The 20,914-nt window shown below is 42.9% G+C and overlaps 1 protein-coding gene across 2 annotated transcripts; it reads right to left on the bottom strand.

Annotated features, from left to right (window-relative positions):
• Positions 1–729: 729 nt before the first annotated feature.
• Positions 730–19,198, bottom strand: LOC127908074 (uncharacterized). Of its 2 annotated transcripts, none has more exons than XM_052465158.1 (6): positions 18,667–19,195; positions 18,089–18,219; positions 12,224–12,388; positions 11,336–11,447; positions 11,039–11,136; positions 730–1,893 (listed from the first exon to the last, which is right to left on the bottom strand). In XM_052465158.1, the coding sequence occupies exons 1-6, from the start codon at positions 18,947–18,949 to the stop codon at positions 973–975; spliced, it is 1,710 nt and encodes a 569-aa protein (XP_052321118.1). In that variant the 5' UTR covers positions 18,950–19,195; the 3' UTR covers positions 730–972. The 2 variants fall into 2 exon arrangements, with proteins under 2 accessions (XP_052321118.1, XP_052321119.1); XM_052465159.1 differs by lacking the exon at positions 730–1,893 and adding an exon at positions 1,907–9,996 and having other exon boundaries at positions 18,667–19,198.
• Positions 19,199–20,914: the final 1,716 nt, after the last annotated feature.

Below are 20,914 nucleotides of genomic sequence, written 5' to 3'. Positions count from 1 at the left end.
ATCTCCTTAATATCCAGGTTGGCTCTTTACTGCAACCAGTTGTTTTACAAAAAGATAACAAGTAATTCCCACAACGACGACAGTTGTCTGTAGTACAGCCACCGAGCACTCGCGGAACACACGCAAAGGAACACAAACTTGCAGTCCCAGCCTTAACGGCTAACCGCATCGTGGAATCCTTAGCAACAAAACTTTAGTTCTGGTTAAAATTGATTTAATTAAAATGTTTTAACATAAACAACGAACCGAGTGTAGACAGTACAATGTTCTGTTGCGCGCTCTGATGACGTATCTGATTACGAACAGTACTGTTCCTATTTTCCTATCCCCTAATTGTTTGAAACATGGACGTTTTGTCATATGAGGTATGTCTTACCTTGATTTAAAGTAACACAGCCAAAATCCCACCATATAAACAGGGAGTCAATGCACACTGAAAAACAAGTGGGTATAGGTGTATAACTGCATATACCCTACACTACTGCAAAGGACGGACTTTTGCCCAAATAAGAAAAGCCAGGAGAGAACTAGACAAATCAAGACACACCACTTCCGATTAACACTGAAAAGAAAGGATCTCATTGGTTGCCGTCAAAGCTCAAAGGGTATGGCTAAATTAGAAAGGTACGCTGTTCTTTGTTCTTCTTATAATACATGTAAAATCTGCTATGATCAGTATCTTTCAAGCTGTGAGCAATTTGTTTAGAAAGAACAGTGTGTTAACAAGAATAGAGTAGAAAGTTTCAGAACAACTTTATTCCATCATCACCTCAGCAAGGTACATTTTCAACTGTTCTTGTTTTAGCCTAGGTTTATGGTCCTCTAAAAACATGTATTTACGCAAGCCTGTTTCAAATGACAAGTTAACAAAGGGTTAATAAGGGGTATGTGGTTAATTACCCTCTTACCCCAAACCATGTCAGCTAAAGAATGGTTTCCTGACATCCCCTGTGTACATCTCAAGCCACACTGCTATGATTTCTCCCCATTGTGGACACTCCTATGTCTGATGAGGTTACTCCGGAAGGGGAAGCTCTTGTAACACAGTTTGCACTTGAAGGGCCTCTCCTTGGTGTGAACGGTCTGATGCTCCTTCAAATAGTTTGCCCTAGTAAAGTGCTTCCCACATGTGGCGCAGCTGTACGGCTTGTCGCAGTCAGTCCTAATATTCGGCCTCCCACGTTGTGACCCAATGACACCAGAGGAGGTAGAAGCAGGAGTTTTTGAGCTCCCTCCTTGACCACTTGCCATTGTTTGGGTGTTGCTGGGATTGTGTGCTATGTTATAGGCTAAATACTTCTCGTGGTGAATGCCCATCCTGACCCGGTCTGTATTGGTGGGGTAACCATGAGGTAACTGAGGAAGGCTAGACCCAGGCCCAGGATTTCTATGAACCCAGTCACCAGGCATTAGACAAGACCCTGAAGGAGAAGACAAACTTGCTGATAGACTACCACCAGGGGAGTCTCCCACCACTCCCTGTGAAGACTGAAGCCCAGGGTGACCTGCTCTGTTCATCATGGATACTGTGGTGTTTTTATCATAGGAACAGGAGGGTCTATCTCTATCAGCCCCAGGCCCTGCTTCATCCTTGCACTGAGACTGTGAAGAGAAGGGTCTGGTCTGCAGACTGGATCCCTGACTGGAGCCTCTGTCTCTCTGATGACCACCAGGACTGAGGTTGTTCAGTCCACCTGTCCACTGGTTGTGTTCGGTGTGGTGGTGGAGTCTCTGTCCCTCGCGGTTCGGTTCCGGTTCTGACTCGGGGAGGAAGAGCGACGGCTCCTGATCCAGGATCCTGATCAGGGGCCAGGTTTTGTGACCAGCCGCTTCAGAGGTCCAGTCTCTCCCGTCAGCAACACTGGATATCAGCAGGTCCTCATGGACTGCAGACTGTCAACACAAATTGTACAGAAGAGCAAATAAAGGTTATATAAAATAAACTATTGTAGACACAGAAACATGACATGATATTACAAAATGTTAACCACAGTCAAGCCCATCTCTAAACACTGTGATTCAAGTACCCAACAATATGGAGCCAGTGGAGTTTATTATAAAAAATTGCCATTTTAAGTATAATGGAAACTCCGTCCCTGCAATGATACAAAAATAACCAAGTCAGTCAACACATTGTTAACTTTGACCATTTTGTTGAAATGAAATACAAACACTCACATAAGTACTTTTCATGTGTGTGATGCGTCTAGTGCCGTAGTGTAGTGGTAGTTAGTGATTGCCGCCTGCCTGCTTGTTGCTTGCTACTTTATGCTTTCAGCTACTGCCGCTGGCTAACCCCAAGCAACTCTGTGTAGCTAAAGGAGGAGCCATGTGCAGTGCATTCAAAAAGTATTCAGACCCCTTTCCTTTCTCCACATTTTGTTATTTTACAGCCTCATTTTAAATGGATTAAATAAATAAAAGTCCTCATCAGTCTATACACACTACGCCATGATGACAAAGCCAAAACAGATTTCTAGACATGTTTGCACATTTATAAAAAACAAAAACAGAAATACCTTATTTACATACGTATTCAGACCATTTGCTATGGCACTCAAAATTGAGCTCAGTGGCATCCTGTTTCCATTGATCATCCATGAGATGTTTCTACAACTTGATTGGAGTCCACCTGTGGTAAATTCAATTGCTCGGACATGATTTGGAAAGGCACACATCTGTCTATATAAGGTCCCACAGTTGACTGCATGTCAGAACAAAAAACAAGCCATGAGGTCAAAGGAATTCTCCATAAAGCTCCGAAACAGGATTGTGTCGAGGCACAGATCTGGGGAAGGGTGCTCAAAAAATGTCTGCAGCATTGAAGGTTCTGACTCAGAGCAAAGACCAAACCACAAGAACCCTCTATACTGATGACTGTGCCCTACTTGCACACACAGAGGCAGACCTCCAGTATTTATCAGACAACTTTGATAAAGCTTGGGAAAAAAACTGGAATCATCAACCCTGTCCAACCCAGTGGTCTCCAGCATCCACCTAAGTGGAACCGAGCTCCAGAATGTCGCCCACTTCACATATCTGGGGAGCACCATCTCCAAGGACGGCTCACGTGACCAAGAAATAACTAGCAGAATTCAGAAAGCAAGCCAGTCATTGGGAAGGCTGAGGAACAGGATAACACCATCACTCTTTCCACAAAAGTGAAAATCTACAATGTGGTAGTCATCATAACTCTGTTGTTTGACTGTGAAACTTGAACCCTGTACAGTCACCACTTCAAACAGCTGGAGACATTCCATACACAATCTCTGAGATCTATTATGGGTATCCGGTGGCAAGACAAGGTCTCCAACCTGGAGGTACTGCAGAAAGCTAACAGCACCAGAATTGAGGCTACCGAAAACACAACCTCAAGTTCTGCAATATCCAGCCCAGCCAATTCACAGACATTCCCTCTACCCGATCCATCTGGCACTCAAACGCTCACCGCAGTAGACAACTTTGAGCGGGACAGAAACAACTATCTGCAGCCAGAGAAAAGCGTCATACCTGCACAAGCACGCTCACAACACCACCAGAAGCACGTCTGTCCCTCATGCTTCGGTCTGCTCTTCAAAACTGACTCCTGAGCAACTCAAGAACCCACAACAGAAATGACATCCGCGAGTCGTCATCGTCGAAACCGACGGACTACTAGAGAGAGATAAGGGAAATTCAGTCCCTGCAACGATACAAAAATAGCCAAGGCAGCCGACGCCTAGTTAACGTTGTATTTTACAAAATGGTCACACATACTCACGTAACATGAAGTATAGTTGTACAAGTAGAATAACTTGTCACTATGGTAACACTTGACCTTTTCTGTAAATCTGGTACCCTCGCTTTGATAAAAATGAATTTTAGAATACTTAGGAAAAGGTTCAACATTACAGTACACACATCTGTACTACTCCATGTCAAGTAAACATTAATTAAGGCACGATCATTATCTGACTATAAAACACCAGTATCAAACTAAGGTTGTCACTCTTCATCCGTGAAGTATTTTTACAGAAACCATCACACCAACCAACACCATATAATCTACTCTGCCTCATCATCATAATAATACATTATATTTGGCAGATGCCTTTCAGGGAAATCTTACATTAAGAGTAGGCCTACATTAAATAAAGTGCTGTACGAAAGATCATAAAATCAAGTGCATCAATCCAATGAATATTTAAATAAAGGACCAGATGAAACAGGTCAGATAAACAGAGGGAGGGATTGGGTAGAGGATACGAATACGGTTTAGGGTAAGGTTTTATGTTTAAGGGGTAGGATTGGGAATAGGATACGGACCCGGTTTTGGGTGCGGGTTAGGGGGACACATATAGTGCATTAGGAAAGTATTCAGAACTTTTGACATTTTCCACATTTCATTACGTTACAGCATTATTCTAAAATTGCTTCAATTGTTTTTTCCCCTCATCAATCTACACACAATACCCCATAATGACAAAGGCAAAACAGGTTTGTAATTTTTTTGCAAATAAAAAATAAGTAACAGAAATATTCAGTTTACATAAGTATTCAGACCCTTTACTCAGTACTTGGTTGAAGCACCTTTGGCAGCGATTACAGCCTCAAGTATTGGGTATGACGCTACAAGCTTGGCACACCTGTATTTGGGGAATTTCTCCCATTCTTCTCTGCAGATCTTCTCAAGCTCTGTCAGGTTGGATGGGGAGCGTCACCGCAAAGCTATTTTCAGGTCTCTTTCAGGTCTCTTCAAAGATGTTCGATCAGGTTGAAGTCCGGGCTCTGGCTGGGCCCCTCAAGGACATTCAGAGACTTGTCCCGAAGGCACTCCTGTGTTGTCTTGGCTGTGTGCTTAGGGTCATTGTCCTGTTGGAAGGTTTACCTTTGCCTCAGTCCTGAGTGTTTTCGATCAGGTTTTCATCTAGGATCTCTCTGTACTTTGCTCTGTTCATATTTCCCCACAGCACGATGCTGCCACCACCATGCTTCACCGTAGGGACGGTTCCAGGTTTCCTCCATATGTGACGCTTGGCATTTAGGCTTGGTCTGGTTTCATCAGACCAGAGACTCTTGTTTCTCATGGTCTGAGAGTCCTTTTCGGTGCTTTTTGGCAAACTCCAAGCAGGCCGTCATGTGCCTTTTTACTGAAGAGAAGCTCTGGCCAGTCTACCATAAAGGCCTGATTGGTGGAGTGCTGCAGAGATGGTATCCTTCTGTAAGGTTCTCCCATCTCCACAGAGGAACTCTGGAGCTCTGTCAGAGTGACCATCAGGTTCTTGGTCACCTCCCTGACCAAGGCCCTTCTCCCCCGATTGCTCAGTTTGCCCTGGCGGCCAGCTCTAGGAAGGGTCTTGGTGGTTCCAAACTTCTTCTATTTAAGAATGATGGAGGCCACTGTGTTCTTGGGGAACTTCAATGCTGCAGAAATGTTTTGGTACCCTTCCCCAGATCTGTGCCTGGAAGCAATCTTGTCTACCAACAATTCCTTTGACCTCATGGCTTGGTTTTTGCTCTGACATGCACCGTCAACTGTGGGACCTTACATAGACAGGTGTGTGCCTTTCCAAATCATGTCCAATCAATTGAATTTACGAGGTGGACTCCAATCAAGTTGTGGAAACATGTCAAGGATGATCAATGGAAACAGGATCCACCTGAGCACAATTTCAAGTCTCCTAGCAATGGGTCTGAATACTTATGTAAATGTGTTATTTTTTAATTATAATGCACAAAAAAATCCAAAGGATGGAATCAATTCAAATCTCACCCATCTACACACAATAACCCATAATGACAGTGACAAAAAAGTGACATTTTTGCAAAATGTATTAAAAAGTACAGAAAAAAGTACAGAAATGTAATTTACACAAGTATTCACACCCCCGAGGCAATGCTTTGTAGAAGCACCTTTGGCAAAGATTACAGCTGTGAGTGTTTCTGGGTAAGTCTTTCAGAGCTTTTCACACCTGGACTGTGCAACATTTGCCCATTTATTCTTTTCAAAATACTTCAAACTCTGTCAAATTGGTTGTTGATCATTGCTAGACAATCTGTTTCAGGTCTTGCCATAGACTTTCAAGTAGGAACATTCATTTTCCACTCAGGAACATTCATTGTCTTCTTGATAAGTAACGCCAGTGTAGATTTAGCCTTGTTTTAGGTCATTGTCCTGCAGAAAGTTGTCTGGTGGAAAGCAGCCTGAACCACGTTTTCCTCTAGGACTTTGCCTGTGCTTAGCTCTATTCCGTTTATTTTTATCCTGAAACTCCCCAGTCCTTCACGATTACAAGCATACCCATAACATGATGCAGCCACCACAATGCTTGAAAATATGGAGAGTGGTACTCAATAATGTACTGTATTGGATTTGCCCCAAACACAACAGTTTGTATTATGCAGTATTACTTTAATGCTTTGTTGCAAACAGGATGCATGTTATGGAATAGTTGGATTCTGTACAGGCTTCCATCTTCTCACTCTGTCTATTAGGTTAGTATTGTGGAGTAACTACAATGTTGTTGATCCATCCTCACAGCCTACACATCTTATCACAGCCATTAAACTCTGTAACTGTTATAAAGTCACTACTGGCTTCATGGTGAAATTCCCGAGAGGTATCCTCCCTCTACGGCAACTGAGTTAGGAAGGACGCATGTATCTTTGTAGTGACTGGGTGTATTGATACACCACCCAAAGTGTAATTAATAACTTCCTCATGCTCAAAGGGATATTCAACGTCTGCTTTTAATTTTTTTTACCCATCTGTCAATAGCTGCCCTTCTTTGTGAGGCATTGGAAAACCTCCCCACTATTTGTGGTTGAATCTGTGTTTGAAATTCACTGCACGGCTGAAGGACCTTACAATTTTCTGTATGTGTGGAGTACAGAGATGAGCTGGCCATTAAAAAATCAAGGTATTATGTGACTTGTTAAGCGACTGTTTACTCTTGAACTTACAGTTGAAGTAGGAGGTTTACATACACCTTAGCCAAATACATTTAAACTCAGTTTGTCACAATTCCTGACATTTAATCCTAGTAGGAATTCTTAGGTCTTAGGTCAGTTAGGGTAACCACTATTTTAAGAATGTGAAATGTCAGAATAATAATAGAGAGTAATTTATTTCAGCTTTTATTAATTTCATCACATTCCCAGTGGGTCAGAAGTTTACATACACCCAATTAGTATTTGGGAGCATTGCCTTTAAATTGTTTAACTTGGGTCAAACATTTCAGGAAGCCTTCCACAAGCTTCACACAATAAGTTGGGTGAATTTTGGCCCATGCCTCCTGACAGATGGTGTAACTGAGTCAGGTTTGTAGGACTCCTTGCTCGCAAACGCTTTTTCAGTTCTGCCCACAAATTTTCTAGAGGATGGAGGTCAGGGCTTTGTGATGGCCACTCCAATACCTTGACTGTGTTGTCCTTAAGCCATTTTGCCACAACTTTGAAATATGCTTGGGGTCATTGTCCATTTGGAAGACCCATTTGTGACCAAGCTTTAACTTCCTGACTGATGTCTTGAGATGTTGCTTCAATATATCCACATAATTTTCCTTCCTCATGATGCCATCTATTTTGTGAAGTGCACCAGTCCCTCCTGCAGCAAAGCACCCCCACAACATGATGCTGCCACCAGAGCCCCAGAGTGAATGAGAGGAGGAGGAGGGCGGCGGAGGGAAGAAGCATGATGAGCGAGTGCCTGTTTTTTCAAAATGTTTTCCATGTGTGATTTTTGTAAATAGTAGATCCTTGTTATGTTAAAGTCTTTAGGAATACACTGTTTGTACATATTTATACCGTGCTTCACGGTTGGGATGGTGTTCTTCGGCTTGCAAGCCTCCCCCTTTTTCCTCCAAACATAATGATGGTCATTATGGCCAAAAAGTTATATTTTTGTTTCATCAGGCCTGAGGACAAAAAGTACAATCTTTGTCCCCATGTGTAGTTGCAAACCTAGCCTGTTTTTTTTAATGGCGGTTTTGGAGCAGTGGTTTCTTCCTTGCTGAGCGGCCTTTCAGGTTATGGCGATATAGGACTCGTTTTACTGTGGATATAGATACTTTGTACCTGTTTCCTCCAGCATCTTCACAAGGTCCTTTGCTGTTGTTTTGGGATTGATTTGCACTTTTCGCACCAAAGTACGTTCATCTCTAGGAGACAGAACGCGTCTCCTTGCTGATCGGTATGACGGCTGCGTGGTCCCAACGTGTTTATACTTGCGTACTTTTGTTTGTACAGATGAACGTGGTACCTTCAGGCATTTAGAAATTGCTCCCAAGGATGAACCAGACTTGTGGAAGTCTACAATTTTTTTCTGAGGTCTTGGCTGATTTCTTTTGATTTTCCCATGATGTCGAGCAAAGAGGCACTGAGTTTGAAGGTAGGCCTTGAAATACAAATGATGTCAATTAGCCTATCAGAAGCTTCTAAAGCCATGACATCCTTTTCTGGAATTTTCCAAGCTGTTTAAAGGCAGTCAACTTAGTGTATGTAAACTTCTGACCCACTGGTATTGTGATACAGTGAATTATAAGTGAAATAGTCTGTCTGTAAACAATTGTTGGAAAAATGACTTGTGTCATGCACAAAGTAGATGTCCTAACTGACTTGCCAAAACTATAGTTTGTTAACAAGAAATTTGTGGAGTGGTTGAAAAACGAGGTAATGACTCCAACCGAAGTGTATGTACACTTCCGACTTCAACTGTATTTAGGCTTGACATAACAAAGGGGTTGAATACTTAATTCCACTTTGACATTATGAGGTATTGTGTCTGTAGGCCAATGTAATTGTGTAACACAACAAAAATGTGGAAAAAGTCAAGGGGTGTTAACTGAATACTTTCAAGGCACTGTAGCTATACTGAGAAGACACGGGGGTCGGGGGGTTAAGTCGGACAGGACTTAATGACAGAGTCAATGACAGACCACAGGTAATAGGTTATAGGCATCCTTGAAGAGATGTGTTTTTAGGAGGTTTTTGAATGAGAATACTGTGTCTGCATATTGTATGTGTGTGGGGGGGAGTGCATTCCAGAGCCTGAGGCAGAGCAGTTGAAGGTTCAGGCAACCATGGTGGAGAGGCGGCAGGTAGCCTAACGTTTAAGAGTATTGGGCCAGTAACCAAAAATGTTGTTCGAATCCTTCAGCAGACTAGTTGCTCCAGTATTGCCGTCAATAATGGCTGATCCCTGGCTGTGACCTCACTCTCCCAGGGTGTCTCAGATATAAAAAATTTAAAAACATATTTCCATTTCACATCTAACACTCACACTGGTTAAACACTAATACATGCAGTGAAACAGGACAAATATAAGCACCCCGTATTTGACCTGTGAATGGGGGGATGACATGGAAACCAGCAGAGGAGGAGCAGAAGGGGCACGTGCTGGGTGAAGGTCAGAGAGGTAGGTGGGTGCCAGGTTGTGGGGTGCTTTGTAGGTGTCGGTCTTAAAGGTAATACGGGATTGCACAGGGAGCCAGTGTGGATTGATGAGGATTGGTGTGATGTGATCGATTGATCTGGTGCAGGTGAGGATTCTGGTAGCAGAGTTCTGGACCAGTTGAAGTCGGTTGGTGAGTTTGGGAGGCAGAGTGTTGCAATAGTCCAAACGGGAGGTGATGAGGGCTTTTGACTTGTGTTGACAGAGGGACCGGGAAACTATCTATGGGGATGCGGAGGTTATACTGGTGTAAGTAGGTGGTGGTGGATGTCATGGATTTTCAGGAACTTGTTGCACTGTTCAGGGGAGGAGTCTGCAGGGAAGCTGTCAGGAGGCTGAAGTAGGCGGTTCGCTGTGGAGAAGGGGACTTTTTGGTTGTTTTTACCAGAGTTGATGAGGTCGGAGTAGTAAGATGTTCTTGCAGCTGAGAGGGCGTTCTTTTATGTTTTAACAGGTGATCTGTGTATGCTTGAGAAGGACGTACCAGACCAGTCCTCTTGCAGCCGTCCACTGGCTTTTAACTGGTGTATCTCGGCGGCGTACCAGGGAGCAGTGGGTGAAGGAGACTGAGCAGGTTTTGAGGGGAGCGAGGGAATCCAGGAAAAAGGAAAGGCAGTCATTGCAGTTAGTGATGAGGGGACAGGGAATAAGGACTGGGGTATGTATTAATAAGGCTCATGAGATCAGTGGGGTTTATGTCATCATACTCATTTTTTCCCTCAGTTCAGCTCTTCCAGTTCCTTATATATAAAAAAAAAAAACATAATTAACTACAAACTAACTAGTACTACATTACATGTCACTATACACTATACTATACATTGGCCATGAGCATTTTCTGCTGCTGTATCCTGAGGTAGCTCCTCTCTGACAACCTCTTCCTGCAGTGCGTATAGGCAAACATTCTGTCTCCTGTATGAACCTTAAGATGATCTTCAGGTGGGTGCAGCTGTAGGTTTTCTCCCCTGTGTGGACCCTCTGGTGCCTCTTCAGGTTGAACGAGCGGGAGAAACTGGCATGGCACAGATAGCAGCCGAATGATTTCTCCCCTATGTGTAGCCTCTGGTGGAGCTCCACCTGTTTAGGGAAACTGAAGACTTTCCCACGGGAAACGCTTCTCTTTTCCACCAGATCTACTGACAGTGTTACTACTACTGTCATTCGTCAATGGACTTGTGTAGCCATTTAGTGTTGAGGCACTGGCATTGTCTGAGGTCTGGTTTAACATTAGGAGAGTGTGAGGAGGATGAAGGCCAGGAAGTGTCTCTGTTATCACAGGGTCCATGTTCCAGTTGATAGATCCTATAGAAGGCAGGCTGAAGGCAGCACCTGTTAGGGGGTTAACCTGAGACACCATCAGTCTCTCTGAATCACAACTATAGGAGCAGGACGGAGCATCGCTAGCAGAGTCTGTGTCTGTTCTCTCCTGCCGCATATGGACACCTCCCCGTCCCTGCAGACCAAATCTAAACCTCGTCCTGGTCTCAGCCAGTCTGTTTCATGGAGACTAAGTTCAGACGTGGTTTTGTGTTCTACTGTATGTTTCTGGTTGTAGTTAACAGTGTTGTTCCCCAGCCCAGAGTTGAGGACGCTGTCCCATCCACTGACCTCCACTATGTTGTCCCGCGGGCCCTTGGCTGCACCTGTCTGGGTCTGGGAATCCAAGATGGCCGCCCAGTCTCCTCTGTCATCCTCCAACCAACCACCTGCAGAAAGAGGTTATAAAATAAACATGACAGAGAAAACTTTACATATGTGTTTTTTTTGGTTAATTACCTGGTCAAGTTCATACATTGTGTTTTTTTTATGTAAAAATAAAATTGTATTGATTTCATTTTATGTAAGTGCACCACTATTCCCATTGAAGTATATCTATTATGTTCTGTATACGAATGTCTCCCTTACCTTGCTCCCCCATCTTTATTCCACTCAGCAGGTCAATGCTCTCTGGTCCGTCTTCTACTGTCTCCTCTTTGACCAGCAGCAGATCAGGCTTTCCATCCTCCATGTCTACTGACTGCAAGAGATACAGAGTGAGAGGATGTTGGATCAAGAATGAGGGATTGCTATGAGTACTATGCAAACGTGTTAGTTGATTTGATTATCTGACACACTTTAATGATTTGATCATTCAAAGACATGGTCCCACACTTAAGACAAAATGAATCAAGACCTGGGCCCGTATCCACTGTTGGGTTTTGAGAATGTGAAATATACTTATTCATGTCACTGATGGAGTGCTGAGGTTTAGAGTGTCAACACCAGAAGTTAAGGGTTGTAGGAGGAAGGTATATAGTGTGTGCAATTAAGCTTGGAATGTGTTGAGTGCAGGGAAGCGATGTCATGTGGCAGGCATTGATAAGGGAAGAGAGCCATGGATTAGTGATGAAGGGGGGTTGAGGTCAGGTCAGCTAAAGGGAGAAATATAAGTTTACGGCCCATATCACTAGTGTCCTGCCTAGCAGTAAAGAACAATGTTTGTACAGATGGGTAGGAGGAGACTCAGCCTAGGAGAAAGGGTTAAATATCAGTGCTTGTGTGAAATGTCTTTTGTCTGAATCCAGCTGTTTGGTTAAGCTTCTCTAGTGTCCGTCGAGTTATTTACTCTGAAAATAAGAACCTAACACCACAAAGCATCTAAGAGTAAGAGTGCTGATCCCCACTTGTCTATATAGTCTTATTCATTAAAATCTAAAAGGCAAAGGCAAAACTGATCCTAGATCAGCACTCTGATCTTTGTGGACACAGATCCTGACCTAATACCATTCAGACAGTAGTTTACAGTGGGCTCACCTCAGTGAGACTCTGTGTAGTCCTGTGCTGCTCAGCTGGTGCCTCTGTGGGTTCAGGAGGAGGTGTCGTGTGGTTGTCCTCCATGACCATGGTCCCCTCAGGGTTCCCCAGACCCTCCTCACACCCCTCCTCCTTCACCAGCAGCACCTCTGGACTCTCCTCCTCCTGGAAGAGACAGGTGATACAGACATACACTCCCTCAGGTATGTACACACAGATAATAAACAGACTTTCAACATGGAGTGTTTACCCATCCCCACTACACTTGAGTCCTGTACTCTAGTTACTTCATTGTTAAACCCATCATGGTGGACATAAGATGTTGTGGTGTACATTTTGACGTGTACAGTAGGTGTTTGTTAGTGTGTGGATATATATTTTTTTATTTTTAAGTGTATATTGGTTATATAGCGCTGTCATGTTTATGCAGACTGAGATCAGATGTGATGCATACTAAATAGTCTCAATGAAAGTCTGAATAAAACATCCCATTTTGTGTTCATTAAACAAACAAGTTTTAAATGACACCATATGAAAACCACACATACCCGCCTCAACAAAAAATGTGCATGAACTTGATAAACTGTAGGGGCTGTGGTATATGGAGGGGGTGGTATATGGCCCAATATACCACGACTAAGGGCTGTTCTTCTGCACGATGCAATGCGGAATGCTAGGACACATATCACAAACCCCTGAGGTGCCTTATTGCTATGATAAACTGGTTACCAACGTAATTAGAGCAGTAAAAATAAATGTTTTGTCATACCCGTGGTATCTGATATACCATGGCTTTCAGCCAATCAGTTTTCAGGGCTCGAACCACCCAGTTTATAACAGGCTATAGGCCTAGGCTATACAAAGTGCTCGGAGAAGCACAGGGAAAAGTTATACGTCTAACTTTGTTCCTGAGTTTTTGCGCTGCTGGGATGTTGTAAATAAAAACTAGGCTACACTACAAGTGATATTCCAATCATGAGCCCTGGTCTTCCCTGCTCTTGCTGATGTAAACATTTTTGTGCTGTCTAACTAATGGCTGTGCTGTGTATGGTGGCACTTCACGAGGCAAGTCAAAGGCTTCTTCAGAAAATCATTTTTGATTTGTCCATAAAATGCAATATACTGTATCTGTGGAGGGACTGGTAAAGGGTGGACCTTGTGCTATAGTAGGATTTAACTGTACTGATTTTGACACTGTTGTCTGTGGTGATAGTTAACTGTGGAGAGGACCGTACTAGAGGTCGACTGATTATGATTTTTCAAAGCCGATACCGATTATTGGAGGACCAAAAAAAACAGCAGATGCCGATTAATCGGCCGATTTAAAAAAATGTATTTGTAATAATGACATTTACAACATGAAAGCTATTAGAGCGCACCCCGCTAACTAGCGAGCCATTTCACATCGGTTACACCAGCCTAATCTCGGGAGTTGATAGGCTTGAAGTCATAAACAGCTGCTGGCAAACGCACAAAAGTGCTGTTTGAATGAATGCTTACGAGTCTGCTGGTGCCTACCAAAGCTCAGTCCGACTGCTCTATCAAATCATAGACTAAATTATAACATGATAAAACACAGAAATACGAGCCGTAGGTCATTAATATGGTCGAATCCGGAAACTATCATCTCGAAAACAAGACGTTTATTCTTTCAGTGAAATACGAAACCGTTCCGTATTTTATCTAACGGGTGGCATCCATAAATCTAAATATTCCTGTTACATTGCACAACCTTCAATGTTATGTCATAATTACGTAAAATTCTGGCAAATTAGGCGGCCCAAACTGTTGCTTATACACTGACTCTGCGTGCAATGAACGCAAAAGAAGTGACACAATTTCACCTGGTTAATATTGCCTGCTAATCTGAATTTCTTTTAGAAAAATATGCAGGTTTAAAAATATATACTTCTGTGTATTGATTTGAAGAAAGGCATTGATGTTTATGGTTAGGTACACATTGGAGCAACGATACGCACCACATCGATTATATACAATGCAGGACACGCTAGATAAACTACTAATATCATCAACCATGTGTAGTTAACTAGTGATTATGATTGATTGTTTTTTTATAAGATAAGTTTGATGCTAGCTAGCAACTTACTTTGGCTTACTGCATTCGCGTAACAGGCAGTCTCCTCGTGGAGTGCAATGAGAGGCAGGTGGTTTGAGCGTTGGACTAGTTAACTGTAAGGTTGCAAGATTGAATCCCCCGAGCTGACAAGGTACAAATCTGTCGTTCTGCCCCTGAACGAGGCAGTTAACCCACCGTTCCTAGGCCGTCATTGAAAATAAGAATGTGTTCTTAACTGACTTGCCTAGTTAAATAAAGATTAAATAAAGGTGTAAAAAAAAAAATTGGTGTCCAAAAATAACGATTTCCGATTGTTATGAAAACTTGAAATCAGCCCTAATTAATCGGCCATTCCGATTAATCGGTCGACCTCTAGACCATACTGATAAATGCATAGATCTGAATAACTTGACACAACAGATGAGAAATGAAAATAATGCTGTTGAACCACCAAATCTGAAACAAATTTTATGGGGGTGGCAGGGATGTTGGGGAGGACCAGAAAGTTAATCATAATTATTTTTTTTAAATACATTTTTTGGTTACCATGCTATTTCAACAGCAATACATTCTGTTATGCAGCATAATGAAACATTTAATTTCCAATTTTGGGAGGAAGTTGCGAAAACTTTGCAATGGCGGATTGGAAAACTGTTTGTCACTAAACGTAGTGTCAAATCTTAGTCATATTTGGGACAAGAATAGGGGTCATATTTATACATTCTATTGCTAGTGACAAGGTGAAATTACACAAAATGGAAGAAACAGAGAATGTATATGAGGCCCAGCTACAAAACCTACTGTCTGTAGAGAGTTTAAATGAATGCCAACTTAATATGCAAAATGTACACACTTTTGAGGATAAAGAGGTCTCCAAGAGTGTCAGTGGTGCAGCCACCCAAGACACCCAAGATATTGGGAATGAATACTACCACAGAGACAAAGTTGTAGTAGAGGTTTATCAGACGAGGAAACCGTAGTGGTGGGCACCAATATCGATAATTTTATATAATATCAATACCATTTGATATTTATTTGAGTGAGGCATATTGTGATATTTGTTTATTCTTCCTTTGAACCTACACTGTTCTCTAAAGAAAGCACACATGACTGTTCCTGCATGAACAAAACCCTCTCACTGCTTTGCATACTTTAAAAAAAACGAACACTGAAACAGGCTCCCTAGCATACTTAATTGCCTGCTGATGGACCGTCAATTGTGGATGTCAGTGTGTGAACAGGCTGTGGCTCGGGTAGTAGTTGTCCTTTTTGGCATTCCTGTGACATCGGGTGCTGTAGGGGTCATGGAGGGCAGGTAGTTTGCCCCCGGTGATGCGTTGTGCAGACCGCACCACCCTCTGGAGAGCCTTGCGGTTGAGGGCGGTGCAGTTTCCAGTACCAGGCTGTGATACAGCCCGACAGGATGCTCTCAATTGTGCATCTGTAAAGGTTGTTGAGGGTTTTAGGTGACAAGCCAAATTTCTTTAGCCTCCTGAGGTTGAAGAGGTGCTGTTGCGCCTTCTTCACCACACTGTCTGTGTGAGTGGACCATTTCAGTTTCTGTGATGTGTACGCTGAGGAACTTAAAACGTTCCACCTTTCCACTGCTGTCCCTTCAATGTGGATAGGGGGGTGCTCCCTCTGCTGTTTCCTGAAGTCCACGATCATCTCCTGTGTAGGCTGTCTCTTCTTTGTTGGTAATCAAGCCCACTACTATTGTGTCGTCTGCAAACTTGGTGATTAAGTTGGAAGCGTGCATGGATGGCCATGCAGTTGTGGGTGAACAGGGAGTACAGGAGGGGGCTGAGCACGCACACTTGTGGGGCCCCAGTGTTGAGGGTCAGCGAAGTGGAGATGTTGTTTCCTACCGTCACCACCTCGGGGTGGCCCGTCAGAAAGTCCAGGACACAATTGCACAGGACGGGTTGAGACCCAGGGCCTCCAGCTTGATGATGAGCTTGGAGGGTAATATGGCATTGAATGCTAAGCTGTAGTCAATGAACAGCATTCTTACATAGATATTCCTTTTGTCCAGATGGGATAGGGCAGTGTGCAGTGTGATGGCGATTGCGTCGTCTGTGGACCTGTTGGGGCGGTATGCAAACTGAAGTGGGTCTAGGGTGGCCGGTAAGGTGGAGGTGATATGATCCTTGACTAGTCTCTCAAAGCACTTCATGAAGATAGAAGTGAGTCCTACGAGGCGGTAGTAATTTAGTTCAGTTATCTTTGCTTTCTTGGGTACTGGAACAACGTTAGCCATCTTTAAGCATGTGAGGACAATAGACTGGGATTGTGAGCGCTTGAACACACCAGCTAGCTGGTCTGGGAATGCTTTGAAGACACGGCTCGGTATGCCATCTGGGCCAGCAGCCTTTCGAGGGTTAACACATTTAAATGTTTTACTCGTGTCGGGGGTTTGTCTGGAAGTGTAACGGTGTTCGTGGCGTGGTTTGGATCTCTTTTTGTAGTACGTTATTTTCTGTAGACCCTGCCACATGCGTTTTGTGTCTGAGCCGTAGAATTGCGACTCCACCTTGTCCTTCTACTGGCATTTCACATGTTTGATTGCCTTGCGGAGGGAATAGCTACACTGTTTATATTCAGACATATTCTCAGACCTCTTTCCATGGTTAAATGCAGTGGATCGCGCTTTCAGTTTTGTGCAATGCCACCATCAATCCACAGTTTCTGTTTAGGGTAGGTTTTAAGTCACAGTGGGTACCACATCTCCAATGCACTTTTTTATAAACGCACTCACTGAGTCAGCGTATAGGTCGATGTTGTTCTCGGAGGCTGACAGGAACATATTCCAGTCTGCGTGATCAAAACAAACTTGAAGAGTTGCTTCCAATTGGTCGGACCAGCGTTGAATGGTTCTCGTCACTGGTACATCCTGTTTGAGTTTCTGCCTATAAGACGGAAGGAGCAAGATGGTGCCGTGGTCAAATTTGCCAAAGGGACGGCGGGGGAGTGCTTTGTATGCATCACGTAAACTAGAATAGCAGTGGTCGAGGGTATTGAGCATGCGTGTAGCACAGTCAATATGCTGGAAGAATTTAGGTAGACTTGTTCTCAAATTTGCTTTGATAAAATCCCCAGCTACAATAAATGCAGCCTTAGGATGTATGGTTTCCAGTTTGCATTTTGTCCAGTGAAGTTCCTTGATGGCCGTCTTGGCGTCTGCTTGAGGGTGAATGTACACAGCTGTGACTATAACTGACGAGAATTCTCTTGGTAGGTAAAATGGCCGGCACTTGATTGTACGGAATTCTGGATCGGGTGAACAGAAGGACTTGGGGCATTTGGAAGGTGGTTTCTACAGAACATACTGAGTACTCCCAACCTGAATTTTACCTCTGCACATAGAATAGTTTATTGCTCTATAAGCCAATATGTAATTTATAGGCCTACAGTGTATTGCATTGGGACCAATAGAGTAGGTGGAGGAGGAAGTGTTCCTGTATATAAACCTCAGTCCCCCATGAAATAACACCATATATAGATTCTGTTTTAAATCCACATTTAATATCACTTAAATATGCACAAATATGAATCATTGTTAATGTTAAGACAATTATTTTTCATATCATCATTTAGAAAAATGTTGAAGTACTTTTTACTGTTCCTGATGAGACACTAATAGACGGGAGGAGGTTTAACCAGCTCCCCTATGGCAGATACATTAGGATGTACATGTATGCAAATTAATAGCTATGTGGATCCTTTCTGAAATAAAACGGGCCAAATTTGATGTACTGTAACTTTTAATGCAACACTATTACACTAACCTCTATCACAATAACATGCTGGGTTGAGGTTCCACTCCCCTCATCAACAGTGATTGGTTGGTCATCTCTCCATGTATTGTGTCCCGCTGGCTTCACAAAGCTCCTGTGGCCTCCAGTGAGATGTCCTTCACCTGAGAAAATGATTGGGTAAAAGGGGTGGTTAAATTATGTACTGTCAATGCTCAATTGTATGGTGTACATTATTGACACTGTCTACAATTGGCAAGGATGTAAAGTAACACTTCTTATGACTTCTTGATATACTATTTATTGATTGATTATGTTCCGTGCATCACATTCTTTTTGAGTATGATAATAGGACATTCAGTAAATCAATAATCTACTTGGAATATGATCTTGTCTTTGTGCAAGAATAATTTGTTCATAATTGGCCTGCCTAGTAAAACAAACAAAGCTCAAATAAAAAAGTTGTGGATGATAGGTAAGTAATAAGGGGAAGTATTTCATACTATCCAAAAACTGTCCAAGACCAAATTCTGGACAAAACATCTGAACACACACGCGCAGAGGAGAACCGTGCGACAGGCCCCGAAGCATCGGCCTTCTGCAAAATGTACCTCTTGCCATTCCTCTGTATCGATCGAGGATCTTGACACTACTGGGACGACTGGCGAGGGCGCGCTCTCGGATTGTCCTCTCTGCGCGCTCCCGTGCCACCTTCAGTTCCATTAGCTGAAGTTTCCTCCGCAATGCTCTGTTTTCTTTCTGGCTTTGAGTTATTTCCAAACGAAACACTGCATAGTCGTCGTCTACGAGTTTACAGATATCTGCCACGGCTGAATTCGCTAGCACCTCCATGATGGAGGCTATTTGAGAGTGAAAAACCATACAGTTAGCCATTGTTATTTTTAGCTAGCTGGCTAGCGTTACCTATATAACGTCTGTCAACCAAGTCCTGTAACCAACGCGAATTAAATACAACATCGGGTAAGTATGTGATGCTGTGCAGTTAAATTAGTCATATTTTGAGTTCCCTCGTGTTAATAAACGTCTAAAATAACAATAAAAACGCTGACGTGGAAGTGCTTCTTGGTCATTGTTTACTTCCGTTTACGCTCTTCTTCATTTGCGTTTCCAGCAGACTAGATGCTGTATTGCTGCCTTTCTCAGGTCAGAGTGCGAATTACACATTTCAATACACTACATGACCAAAAGTATTTGGACACCTGCTCGTGGAACATCTCATTCCAAAACCTTGGGCATTAATATGGAGTTGGTCCCCAGTTGTATCTATAACAGCTTCCACTTTTCTGTGGAGGCTTTCCACTAGATGTTGGAACATTGCTGCAGGGAATTGCTTCCATTCAGCCACAAGTGCATTAGTGAAGTCAGGCACTGATGTTGGACAATTAGGCCTCCAATTCATCCCTAAGGTGTTTGATGGGGTTGAGGTCAGGGCTCTGCAGGCCAGTCAAGTTCCTCCACACCGATCTTGACAAACCATTTCTGTATCGACCTTGCTTTGTGCATGAGGGCATTATCCTGCCGAAACAGGAAAAGGCCTTCCCAAAAACTGTTGCCACAAAGTTGGAAGCACAGAATCGTCTAGTATGCTGTAGCGTTAAGATTTCCCTTCACTGGAACTAAGGGGCCTAGCCCAAACCATTAAATTCATCCCCAGACCATTATTCCCACCTCCACCAAATTTTACAGTTAGCACTATGCATTGGGGCAGGTAGCATTCTCCTGGCATCCGCCAAACCCAGATTTTGACACTAGAAATAATGGTTGTTTTTAAATGTACTGAGGGGCAGTTGACTTTTAACAAATCACATACTCGGTTACATAGACTCACTTGGTTAAATAACAGGGGTTGACATGATTTTTGAATGACTACACCTTCCGCTGTCCCCCATACATACAACATCTGCAAGGTCCCTCAGTCAAGTAAAGCACAGATTCAACTACAAAGACCAGGGAGCTTTTCAAAAGCCTTAAAGAAAGGCCGTGGTTTGTAGATGGGTAACAATAACAAATCAGACATTGAACATCTATTTAATTAAGCATGCTTAAGTTAATTTCCGTACAAAAAAAGATTTGCAGTTTTGAAACTTCAATAAAAGTGCAATAACTGCAGTTGACTGTGGTATTTTGGACACAGTAATTGAATAATAACTTAATTATATTAAGTTATACTGCACTCTAACAGCAGTTGCATTGCAAAATTACTTCAGTAAAAAAAAGTATTTTGGTCGCAGTATTTGCAGCCCACTGCAGTTATACTGCACTCTGACTGCAATATTTTTTTGTAAGGGTTATGCTGTGGATGATGTATTAAACCACAAACATATCAAAGATGCAGTTGTCCTTCTCCGCTGAGCTGCAGGAAAGGAAGGAAACTGCTCCGGGATGTCACCATGAGGCCATCAGTGATTTTAAAACAGCTACGGAGTTCAATGGCTGTGATAGAAGAAAACTGAGGATGGATCAACAACATTGTAGTGACTCCACAATAATGACCTAAATGACAGAGTGAAAAGAATACAAATATATATATTTTTCTCCAAAACATGCATCCTGTATGCAACCAGGCACAACAGTAATAGTACTCTTTTTACTTAAACGCAAAGCCTTATGTTTGGGGCAAATCCAACACATCACTGAGTAACCGCCTCCTTATCTTCAAGTGTTGTGGTGACTGCATCATGGTATGGGTATGCTGGACATTGGCAAAAACAGGGTTTTTCAGGATGAAAAGGAACGGGATGGAGCTAGGCATAGGAACTTTGGGGGGGGGCCTGCTTGTCACCAGACACTGGGAGAGGAATTTACCTTTCAGCAGGACAATAATCTACAACACAAGGC

Source organism: Oncorhynchus keta, chromosome 16, assembly GCF_023373465.1.
Source record: "Oncorhynchus keta strain PuntledgeMale-10-30-2019 chromosome 16, Oket_V2, whole genome shotgun sequence".
NCBI classification, from domain to species: Eukaryota; Metazoa; Chordata; class Actinopteri; order Salmoniformes; family Salmonidae; genus Oncorhynchus; species Oncorhynchus keta.
Note: the sequence above shows the minus strand (reverse complement) of the source record. Positions and strands in the feature narration are given on the sequence as shown.

Coding starts and splice junctions, on each gene's coding strand:
- LOC127908074 (XM_052465158.1), bottom strand. CDS start 18,949: ATGGCTAACTGTATGGTTTTTCACTCTCAAATAGCCTCCATCATGGAG. Junction 12,389..18,088: donor AGCATGTTATTGTGATAGAG/GTTAGTGTAATA, acceptor TGTCTCTTCCAG/GAGGAGGAGAGTCCAGAGGT. Junction 11,448..12,223: donor CTACACAGAGTCTCACTGAG/GTGAGCCCACTG, acceptor TATCTCTTGCAG/TCAGTAGACATGGAGGATGG.